The sequence below is a fragment of the Idiotropiscis lumnitzeri genome, chromosome 3, assembly GCF_059441095.1.
Source record: "Idiotropiscis lumnitzeri isolate Australia: NSW breed Sydney's pygmy pipehorse chromosome 3, RoL_Ilum_1.0, whole genome shotgun sequence".
Taxonomy (NCBI): domain Eukaryota; kingdom Metazoa; phylum Chordata; class Actinopteri; order Syngnathiformes; family Syngnathidae; genus Idiotropiscis; species Idiotropiscis lumnitzeri.
Window position 1 is genome coordinate 6,082,132 of NC_142393.1, and position 11,526 is coordinate 6,093,657.

The 11,526-nt window shown below is 42.5% G+C and overlaps 2 protein-coding genes across 2 annotated transcripts; one reads left to right on the forward strand and one right to left on the reverse strand.

Annotated features, from left to right (window-relative positions):
- Positions 1 to 620: 620 nt before the first annotated feature.
- Positions 621 to 6,368, reverse strand: anapc2 (anaphase promoting complex subunit 2). The gene is made up of 14 exons (XM_088289132.1): positions 6,091 to 6,368; positions 5,302 to 5,548; positions 4,710 to 5,055; positions 4,345 to 4,477; positions 3,617 to 3,800; positions 3,411 to 3,530; positions 3,209 to 3,326; positions 2,918 to 3,084; positions 2,673 to 2,814; positions 2,510 to 2,585; positions 2,200 to 2,418; positions 1,837 to 1,969; positions 1,509 to 1,756; positions 621 to 1,366 (listed from the first exon to the last, which is right to left on the reverse strand). Exons 1-14 carry the CDS (start codon positions 6,181 to 6,183, stop codon positions 1,157 to 1,159), a joined length of 2,436 nt encoding a protein of 811 aa, XP_088145258.1. The 5' UTR covers positions 6,184 to 6,368; the 3' UTR covers positions 621 to 1,156.
- A 640-nt stretch (positions 6,369 to 7,008) lies between these two features.
- On the forward strand, positions 7,009 to 11,151 carry commd7 (COMM domain containing 7). Its single transcript, XM_088290903.1, has 9 exons — positions 7,009 to 7,169; positions 7,316 to 7,369; positions 7,961 to 8,063; positions 8,777 to 8,833; positions 9,468 to 9,505; positions 9,628 to 9,718; positions 10,506 to 10,555; positions 10,746 to 10,794; positions 10,900 to 11,151. Exons 1-9 carry the CDS (start codon positions 7,089 to 7,091, stop codon positions 10,974 to 10,976), a joined length of 600 nt encoding a protein of 199 aa, XP_088147029.1. The 5' UTR covers positions 7,009 to 7,088; the 3' UTR covers positions 10,977 to 11,151.
- The last annotated feature ends 375 nt before the right edge of the window (positions 11,152 to 11,526 follow it).

The following is an 11,526-nucleotide window of genomic DNA, read 5'->3' on the forward strand; positions in this document are numbered from 1 at the left end:
GCTGACTCAATTTGACCCAGAAAATTAGCATATCTAAAGAAATATCATCCAAATATTTCGTAAATGGAACTCTCATTCATTGCGATGAGTATATAAAAATTTATTTAGCCTTCTTCAAGATTGGTATGTGTAAATTAATTGCAACTAATTAATCAGCAAATCGAATACAATAGCAGCCCAATATTTACGTAGTAAATATAAATCAAAAGATAATTGTAAATTTATAAATGTATTCCACCTAATCTAAATCACTATCACCCAGATATTTACAAAATATAAATCAATTTCAACAAGATAATTTGTATATATAAATTACACCGTTAATTAATAAATCTCAACCGATAAGGCTCAAATATTTTTAATTTCTGAATTACTTTTTTTTTTTCAAGAGCACAGTAATTTTTTTAAAGTTGATTTGGATGCCCTCAGCATGTGTGTATTATTAGTTAATCCAAAATATTTCAATCGATTTAATTTCATTGTATTCAATGGTTTTGTTTCAATCTAATCAAGTCACTCAGTGGTAATTAACTAAAGTTGAAGTAACTAAAATGTATTCATTTATATTTTCACTTTGTTGCTTTATTTTTTTTCCATGTAGACAATGGTCACACTTAAAATGTAGAAGAGGTTAAATGTCTTTTATTTTTATGAAACTCTGTTGCCTAGCAACTATACAAATAGTCTTAAATCCTTTTTGGCAACATAATGCTTGCGTAAAATACATGATAACGACTCCAACTCCCAGCAGATTGACGTCAATGGGTGGGAAAAAAAAATTTGAAAACTTGCATCAAAACATGTCCATGACATTTCTTGCTCATCAAGCTTATTGTATTTTTTTTTTTTTTTTTTTTTTTTAAAGCTGCAACATTTCTTCACTTGATAGATACGAGGTTCCCCCACCTGTACTCCAGTCAGTGTACCTAATGATTGGTCCGTCTCTCCCTCTTGATAAACGATTGGCAAAGCGGCTTAACAGCTGCCAACTGCCTTCCAGTGCAAGGAAAACGATGCCAATTGAGAGCGGCCGCCATCTACTGGTGGGAGTTTGCCGTGCACTAGTGTCGCAAAAAGCACCGACACTTTTGAGTTGTAACAAGAAGGAATTGAGATTCGCCAAGGTACATAAGCGCATGGCCGGCCCGTATTTTGGTCAAGTGGTCTTGGGCAGTCTGTAGACACCAGCGGAGTGGACGAGCCGTTGCTCGCGGACCTTGCGCTGCAGGAAGGCCTCCAGCTCAGTGACGTCCATCTCGGTGACGGTGGGCCCCGACGCCACGAACATCCGCAGCATGGAGTGGATACGCTCCAACGTCATGCTATCCAGGTTGGTCAGCATTGCCTGGATGTACGCCCAGAAGAGCTGACGCGCACACAAAGAGCGCTACATGTCAACTTCTGGGCTTACATTCAAACTTCTATGGTTATGTTTCAACTTCTGAGATCATATTCACAATTTGCTTCTGACCCAAAGATGAACTTATCTGCACTTATGCTAACGTTACCTGCATCTTCTCTTCCTTCTGTTGCGTCTGCGTGGTGGTGTTGGAGTCGCGTTCGTCATCGCTGTCGATCATCATGACGGCGCCGCGCTCCATTTTGTCCTTGCAAGAGGATGCCGTCTCCAGCACAGAGTAGCAGCCGGCGCTTTCCTCGCGCAGGACGCCGTGCTGCTGCCACAGCGCCAGCTTCCTGTGCACCGCCTCCTTGGGCACGCTTAACGCGGTGCTCAGCTCCTCCAGCGTCCAGCTACCTGAAATGCACATCCGGACATGTTGGCAATCGTCAGATTTGTCAGTTTGTCGTTCGGTGGGACGTCAGATGCGAGGTCACTTTTGTCTTGGAAGTGCAGGATGATGGCGGCGTGCAACGGCGAAACGGTGACATTGCAGACGGTTCGGTCCTCCAGCTCCACGTCCAGCGTGACCGAGCCCAAGTGAGGCTTCCAGCTTAGTGTTCGCATGGCCTTGACGCAAATGCAAAAACAAAGAGGGAGGACAATTTTCCAACAGGAATCATCTCACCATTACCAGAAACTACTCTTGCTTTGAGATTAGCTAAACAATTTCACTCTGAATTGATCAGAAAATAACTCATACTATTTATTTTATGCTTTCTAATTTCAAATTTAATTCCAATTTATTAACTAATACCGGAAAATAAATTGTACATGTAAAGTAGCTTACATGACGTTACCTTGAGCTTCTCGTATCTTTGTGTGTAGGCGTCGGTGGCGCGTCGCACGACGGCGGGCATCTCCATCTTCTCCTCCTTCAGCTGCGGCCAAAACTCCGACGACAGGACGATCGCCGACAGCCACTGGGGTGGCCGAGGTTCCGCTCCGTCATTCCGTGGCTCCTCCCCCTCCTCCTCCTCGCAGATGTTGCTGTTGATACGGCGGGAGTCGGCCATGTCCTGCGCCCAGATCACGTACTTCACGTTCACCCAAATTTGATCCACACTTGGCGACATAAAACATTTAATGAACGTTTTTTCTGCTTCCTACCTTGAGCATGACCTCACAGTAGTGCATGTGCGACTCTCCAAAGCGAAGTTTCAGCAGCTCCACATTCCTGATTTCTCTGCAAACACACGAAGCGACCTGGCGTGACGCGATGCCATGCATCCCCTGCCACACCCCCACGCGGGGACGCACATCGGTGACATACCTGGCCGTGTTGTAGTTGAGCTGATAGAGCAGCCTGTCAGCCAGCACGGTGCGGTACTCATTGATGAAGATTTCCTTGCTGCCATAGATGCTCACCAGCAGGCTGATGATGTCCGACGAGCGCCGCTTGGAGCCTGACTTGTCTGCAAAAGGGAGAATATGAGGCCACTTTCACAGTTGTAGCAGTCCACAATCAGAAACCGTCACAAGAAATACATAAATAAAGTTCTATTGAGGTTCACTGACCGGCCAGGGCATCAGTCGGGTCGGGCGTCCAGTCCTCTGGATCGCCGCCCTCTTCGTCGCTATCCTGCATCTCCAGTGTGACGGGGTCGCCTCGGGAAAGCTCCAACGCCAGGTCGGTGTCACCCGTCAGACCGTCCACGATCTGACGCACCGTGTCCTCGCGTGTCCTGACGGCACAATCACTCGTTTGGAAACTTCCTCAGGCGGCCGCTTCAAGGTCATTTGAATTGACTGACAAGGTTTGTGAAATAACGGGTTGCTCCACCGTGCATGTGAGTGTGACTGACAGACCTTAGATACTTCCTGATGGGTTGGCAAGCGACCTGCAGCAGCACCATGGACGGGTCCAGTTCTCGGAGGGTTTTGATGGCCGAGATGTAAACGGTGAGGATGTCTGACGTGTGAACGCCTGACAAGTCGACGACAGCATTAACTAACATTAACTCATCAAAGGAACAGTATTGGGAAAAAAAAAGGGAGCGTGGGAGCTCACCCGGGTGCAGCAGGCGATTCTCAAAAGTGGACTTGAGCGATGTGAGGAGTTGCTGGCGCTGGTTGGTTCTTTCCAAACAGAACTTGAGATCTTCAATTGCAGCTTTGGATTCGGGGAAGTCTGGAAGAGACATCATTTAAAAAAAAAAATAATAATAATTTAATAAATTTCCACAAGCAGCTCTGGCATTGGACTTGCCGACGGACCTCTGATGATGCTAAAGAGCTCGTCTATCCTCATGTTGACGTAGATCCTGCAGAAGAACTGATGCATGTGACATCGCCACTGCTTCAGCACTGAGCTCGCCGGGACAGCGTGATCAGGGGGACTGTCGTGGACCTCCTGGCTGGAAAACACTTGACCTAGCCAGCCAACCACCAGCTCCAACCACTGTGGGACCCCAGAGTACATGAACCTTTTTATCCATCAACAACTACCAACTGTTAATTGCCACCCACAAGCATGTTGAGTGAGTACGTAGGCGTGGACGAGTCTCTCGCCAAGCTTGCCTGTGCAATTCAGCTTTCTAAACCACAGCAATGATGAATAGATCCCTGTAGGTGGCGGTGTTGAATCACTTTGGATTTGAGAACAGCACAGCTTTTGAGTAGAAGATAAAGATTCAGTGTAAATCTCAGGGAATTGTCAAGTTCTGGCCTATGTGCTTGGCGGTGCCGGACGCAAATTGTGCAGAGCGGGCTTTGCACGTAGTATGGTTTTTATTCACTTCGCTAGCTGGTGGGTTTAATATTACCATAATGCGACCGAGACGATTAGCATAACAAATGCAACCCCCCCCCATTCGTTTTGCCCGCCATGGCTGGCCCAAAGTGGCGGCCCAGTGGTTGGGGACTACTGGATTATTGTGTATGTTTGCTGCTGGAAAACAGCAGGCAGGATGGGGCGGTGTGCTTTGAGAAGGAAAGGAACGGACCTGTTGGAAGTCATCCAAGAAGGATCTCTCGTACTCGCCGCGACAATGCTGCTCCAGCCACTGCTCGATCAGGCGGTGCAGGATGGATGTGACGGCGTCGCAGCTAACCCACTCCAGAAGCTCCACCCTGGAACTGAAAAACAGTGCAAGGTTGCAACTAGGCTGCCAATAACTAACCGCGCTTTGAATAAGCCATGCATCTGTCGAAATAATTTTTGGGAAGAATTAAAAAAAAAAAATAATAATAATTTTCACGATAAGCTTCAAGACTCCGCTTTGCTTTCAAAAGTGTCTTTGACAAAGCTCATGTGTATTTTTCATCTCATAGGAGTGGAGGAACTCGAAAGGGTTGCATTTATACTCACAGGATGTGTCCAAGCTCCTGCAGATGTTTGAGAGCCTCCTGGCACCAGCACTCATCGACGGGGACCCCGCATCCGCCGCAGGCGACACCCTCCTCCGGGCTCTCTGTACCCTTGGAACCTTGGGCGCGGGCCTCGTTGTCCCCGTGGGCGTGACCCTTTCGCGCGATGTAGACCGAGAAGGTCCTGCTGTAGAAGTCCAGCACTCGCTCTTGGAGAAGTTGCGAGGGAGGGAAGAGGAGGAGGGCCCTGATGATAGTGAAGGCCCGCTTCTGGAGGCCACGAGGCCCTGGGCCACAAGCAGCTGCCGGGCCCTCATCTTGCCACGCACCCAGCCGCTCTAAACCCACTACAAGAAGAAGGAGATCATGTCATTTGTCTGTTGTTGTTGTATGGCTTACTTATGCTACATGTGCAGCATTTTTTTTTATACAGTGACGGTTGTCTTCAAGTGCTTTATACATCCAGTTGAGTTTGGATTTTTTTCTGCCAAATATAAGAATCAGCCTCAAATAATCTATATCGCTTGTGCCCCCATGATAGTAATCCCTCGACTGTATAGTAATTACAGAGAAGCGCAGTATGCTCAACTTGCCTAAAAACGGCTGCAGTCGTTCCAGCAGTGTCCGGAAAGCAGTGAGGAGAACACACACCCGTCCCCTCTCATCCACTTCATTCTCCACCTGCTTGAGTTCGCACCAGAACTCGGGAACCACCGTGGACAGACGCATCTGCAGCGTCTCCAGCAACAAACTGGCCAGAGGCTGGGCGGCGTTTTGTTCGCACAACACCTCCACACTGGCGGACAGCGCGTTTTCCTCCAGCCTTCCGCCCGGAGACATCTGAAACACACAAAGCAAACTTTGGAGGATTTTGACACATCTTGCATATCATTCTTGCAGTCCATGCACTATAAGACTTCCCTTCCTCACTAGTACGCCAATTGTGGTGTATTTGTAGGACAACATTTAACATGCGAGGCAAAACAGTGAACTATTGATGTCTGTGTGCTACGAGAAGCTTGTGTTATGCTTAAGACCACACTATCCTCGACTAAAACTTGCTGCAAACCAGAGCTCACCAACAATTTTGGGAGCCAGCTCGAGACCATACAATTTCATTTTTAAAAAAACACGACAAAGTTGATCAGTTAAGGAGCATTTGTAGTTGGTCCAAGTGCTTATTGGAACACATTCATCTTAAGTGCTGGCCTCGACATCTCCGTCCTTCATCATCAGCAGCAGCAGCAGACAAAGACAAGCAGGTTCGAATGAAGCTAATGCGTCTTTGTTGGTGAACGAAGCGCCACAAGTCTATTTTAGACAAAGATGAATAGTGGCCACGGGGCTGCAAACTATGTGTTTTTTTTTAACAAAAGCCTCACCAGAGCCGCTGTGACAGTTTCCCAAGCTTCAGCAACTCCGAGCTTAGCTTCACATCCAGAGTATTCAGCGGATTCCATCACAACTTCGTCCATTTTTTGTAAAACTAACCGGAAGCAACAAAGCTGCACATGAGCTGATTGAAATATTTCAACTTACAATCACGCGAAGCTAAGTACCGGTAGTTGGTTTGTATTTTTGGAAGCGCACGGCACCCGCCATTATTCGTTTGACGTTTCGTGCCGATTCCGCTTCTTCTTCTTTGCCTGCTTTTAATTTGGACTTGGTGGCAATGGTGATGCAGTGCTTCCCCCAACAGTTACAAAGGCAGCATTACAGCAACTACGACGATCTTTAGAACCATTTAATTCTCGGAACATTGAACGTCTTAGAATTTTATCCAACCTTGTTGAAATTGATTAAGACATCGTAGAACCTCATATCAGAACCTTATTGAAGGAACTCTACTGTATTCAAGAGCACGGAGCATTTTAAGACAACCAACACAAGAGTGGTGACGCCAGTGCCATTTTATGTTATACATTTTAATAGATTCATTTGTTTAAAGAGCGCTGTATTGGTGTTACAAGTATCCTAATTTATGCATGTTATTTATCTCTCTATTTTTTTAAACTCGACACAAATATTATAAATATGGTAGAATCTGCAATGTCTCTAATGTTGCTACTTTTTGGAGTAAAATTAACAAGGTTTTTTTTTTTATATATTAACTACTGAGAACATAATTCCCAAATTCAAAATTAAAGATTGTCATTTGAAAGTGGTCTTTCACCTCACCCCCCCCCCCAAGAGCTTTAAAATTACACAATTGAGATGATTTTGACACATCCAATATGGCGACAAAGTTGATGTACGATAAAAGCACAAGGGTATATTTAATGTCTACGTGCGTTGTGGCTAACCCGGAAGTGGACCTGGCAAGTTGTTTTTGTCGGTTCCGGGTTTGCCCCGAAGTTAAAAAACATAATAGCGTCTAAAAATGAAGCTTCACTTCACTATAGATGCTTTACCGCATTCTGTCAGCGGTGACTTCCAGAATCTCAACAAATTTAATGAGCAGGTAAACGCGCGTGGCATTTTAGCGGACGTCTGGCTCATTTTGCCAAGAGGTTTAACGAAGCGAGGCAGATGACGTCCAATCACAAGACGTCTTCCTAAGCTTTTCAAGCATAGATCATTTTGTCAACAACTTTTGTTTATTTACAGCAATTTCTTCGTCTGGTGGAAATTCTCTTCCAGTTTTTGTTAGAACCTAAAGAGGTAAACACACACGCACGCACAGAATGAAGTAACTGCATGATCTGCTGTGTTTGATATTTGTAGAAATGTAGTGGATGGATACTGAGGGGAAGTTTGCTAGACTTGTATTAATAATACACAGTATGTATTAGTATATTACGATTTATTTTACACATTTCAAGAGACCCAATGATGCTTATTGTATACTACTGTGGTTCTCAAACATTTTACACCAAATTAAGTATCTCCTCAAAAATACTTATCCAATTACCACCATAAATCCCACGATTACAATGTTGTGGGTGGTATAAGAATTTCAAGCATTCATCAAAACGAAGCATATATTGTAATCCTAAAAGTTTAATATTTAAGATGACTTATGCACATAGTAGTGAAAATATAAAGGAAGCGGGATGGTTTTATATTTTGCTCACATAGCGAACTGAGTAATAAAAGCTCCAAGATACATATGTTAACCATACCCGCAGTATGTTTCCTTAGTTTAATGTGCTAATAATATAGTTACATATTTTACACATGTATAATAATTATAAATTATTTGTACATATAATGAATATACTAGATAATTTCTATTTGTATGTGTGTATGTAGACAGAGAAGTTGATGCAGCAGCTGAGTGACTTTGCAAGTGAACACCGAATGAGCGCAGGCCCACTCAAGAACCTCATGAAGAGCGTCATTCTCATTCCACAGGGTACCCTTGGCATGCACACATGCACATACCAGGCCCTAAGCCATCTAACGGAGGAGTTTTAGGGCCACACTGAAAAGAAATCAATTCAAGGCAATTACAACAATATATTTTTTTAAATAAATAAAAACCCAAACTTACAACTTTACCCCAAAATATGCAACTTTTGATCTTATGTGACTTTTTATCCTGAAGACACTGGACTCTATTTTTCATCAAAAATATATACCAAAAAGACTTTCTCCAAATTATTCAACTTTATTCTCATGATTATTACGACAATTATGACGCTCAAAATATATACGTGTTACTACATTCTTATGAATTCCGACTTAAATGTCATAATATACTGTTTTATTCTCCTACCTTCTAGTTCAATGTTAAAAAATATACCACTATTCTAATAGGACTTTATTCTAAATATTACGACTTAAAAGTAGACAACTTCTGCTATAAAAATATACAACTCTTTATTTTCAAAATATTACTTTTATTTGGTAAAGTTTTTCCGACTTCATTCTTGAAAATATACAACTTTTTCTAACTTAAGTATTGAAAATATACTGCTTTATTCTCAGAAGATTGCAATATTTTTTCTTTTCATTGTTGCCCCAATATTTATTCATACCACCTTAGCTTGATCATCACGTCTCATGCAAGCATAAAATTATATTATTGCTAAAGGAGAAGAAAACTTGTTTATGTTTCCTATTCAGGTGCGATGAAGAGAAACTTGTCAGCCGAGCAGCTAAAAGAAGACCTGCAAACTTTAGGTATGTGTGATTTAATGCTGGAAACCAGCCCTCTTTGGCCACAGGGTGGCAGTATAATGCAGTTTTGCAGTCACAAATGAAGAAGAACAGTCCTGTGGCGTTAGATTTATGCCACAATTCTGCCAGCGGAATGTCAAATATCGCGTATAAAAATCTTTTTCGTGTGTGCAAAACCGTCCCCACACACGCACAAAATTGTTTTGACACTCGCGTCTTCTCTCCGCTATGAGTACAACATGCTGATTCCGCTTGCAATACAGGCGTGACAATTGTGCTACAATTTTTAACTAATGAGAAGCCAGACGGTAGGACTAATTCAGATTAGCTGTTCTCTTCTTTTTCTGTTTCTTCCGGAAATCTAGGCACATCAAATGTTTCGCTGCCCTCCACATGTCTTAGCAAACCAAATCCAACACCTATTCAATTTTCGGATACAATACACATGTATTGTTTTAACTGTCTTTGTAAAATCAGAAATTCCAAAACAAAGACGGTTAAAACAATACATTTGTTTTGTATTTAGCTTGACAATTTCCACTGGGAGGCAACAAAAATCTTGAAGCTTGTAAGTGAGGTCACGCATATTTCAATGCACCACTTTACACTCAAATGTTTTTTTCTTTTTTTGCCGCAGGACTTCACGAGGACAAGGCTGCTCATTTTTCACAACAGGTCTCACTGATTCTCCTCTTGTCATGAACGCACTCTATTGTCACACATTTCTTCAACCATTTTGATGCCAGTCCTTGTCTGAGGGTCGGTCCCGTTCCACTAACGGCTGTCCTATTTTGCAGTGGGCAGAACATCGTGCCACGCTGTGCCGAGTGGCTGCGCGGCAGACGCTGACTGTTAACCGGCTGGTGGACATGGAATGGAAGTTTGGCGGTGAGATGAATCATAATCACAGTAATGTTCAGTATAATAATATAAACATTAACATTATTGTGTAAAGTTATTGAAATTTACTAGTTTATATATATTTTTATAATTATTTTATGAGGTGTGCAATAATAAATACAATGGATCCTCCCCAAACTCGCGGTTTGGTGCTTGCCGATTTGAATATTTGCTGATTATTATTATTTTTTCTCTTTCAATAGTTGTCATTATTTATTTGTTTGCCCCCCCACCCATCTTCCGAGCACCAGAGATGGGGATTTTACTAAAATATTTTTTTTTAATCTTTTTTATTATTTTTTTTTTTTTTTACTTAAAACATTTTGTCAGTCCGTCATTTTTCATGACGAACCAAATTATAAACATCAGGTCATCAATCCATGAGTCACTCCGTCCGTCAGTTAGTCTTTCATAAGTCTGTCTGTCTCTCCCCGTCACAAAGAAAAAGAAAAATCAACAAAACGGGCCTTTGCGATTACATTGATGGATGAAATCCCACTTGGGTCTTTCATAACTCCATCATTTTTCAAAAGTGCCCCATCATTCATCAATCGTCAGGAAAATGGGTGTCTGTCAGTGAAGGACAGACTGACGGAATGCCACTACAACCATGCCGTCTTGTCAATCAGAAAAAGGCTGCATGAGGAAGATTTGCATGATTGAAAGTCTGTCATACAATATTTTCAAATAAAAATCTTTATATATTTACTTTGATTTGAGGTCTAGATCTTTTTCAGCGAAAAGATTTTGATGTTTAACATTTGTGACTCTACAGTGACTGTTGGTACCAGCGAGATCCAAAAGATGAGCAACATCTTTCTCCAGGTAACAACAACAACACACACATGCATACACAAACACACACACACACACACACACCTCGGAGCGGTATAAGGTTCAACGCATTTAAATGACGATGGCCGATCAAATAGCAACTAGGCCGCATGTTGTTTATTGTAACGTTAGCACTAGCTGAAAATAACCAATTTGCTTTCTTTGTCTCACTTGTTTGCAGCTAAAACTGGTCGTGCAGAAGGGGAATTCCACGGAAAACCTTTACATGGGTGAGTCGGGGTGGCGGTTGGGGGTTAACTGGATAACAAGAAACAGTGCATTGTGGGTAATTCAATTGGTATTGACGTTTTTTTTTTGGGGGGGGGATGTTTCAGAGTTGACTCTCCCCCAGTTTTACAACTTTCTGCATGAGATGGAGAGAGCCAAAGCCAGCATGGACTCGTTCAGCTGAGTTGGTGTGTTTGCTTATATGGTCTTTCGTCTTTTTTCTGTGTATTTATATTTAAGTCTTATGTGTTTGGGAACAATTTCTACTTTGTACAAGCCATGAAACATTTCAATCTAATAATAAAGAAACGTCACAAAGACGATGAACATCCATCCATCATCTGGACCGTTTATCCTCACTCGGGTCACGGGTGCACTGAAAACTATCCCAGCTGACTTTGGACGAGAGGCAGGGTACACCCTGAACTGGTCGCCAGCCAATAGCAGGGCACAAATAGACAAGCATTCACAATCACATTCACACGTACAGAAAATTCATAACCAACCCTGCATGTTTTTGGAATGTGAGTGGAAACTGGACGACCCCACAATAAATATGTTTTTTAAAAAATAAAAAAAAAAGATCTGTTTACATAAACTACTCATTTCCAAAAATCCCAATCTTGTATGTATGCACGACAGTTCAAAAAAATGTTGGGGCCGCTTCGGTTTTATTTTATTTGTATAGAAACACCACATTAATAAACAATTGCTTGTATTTCTGATTAACTCAA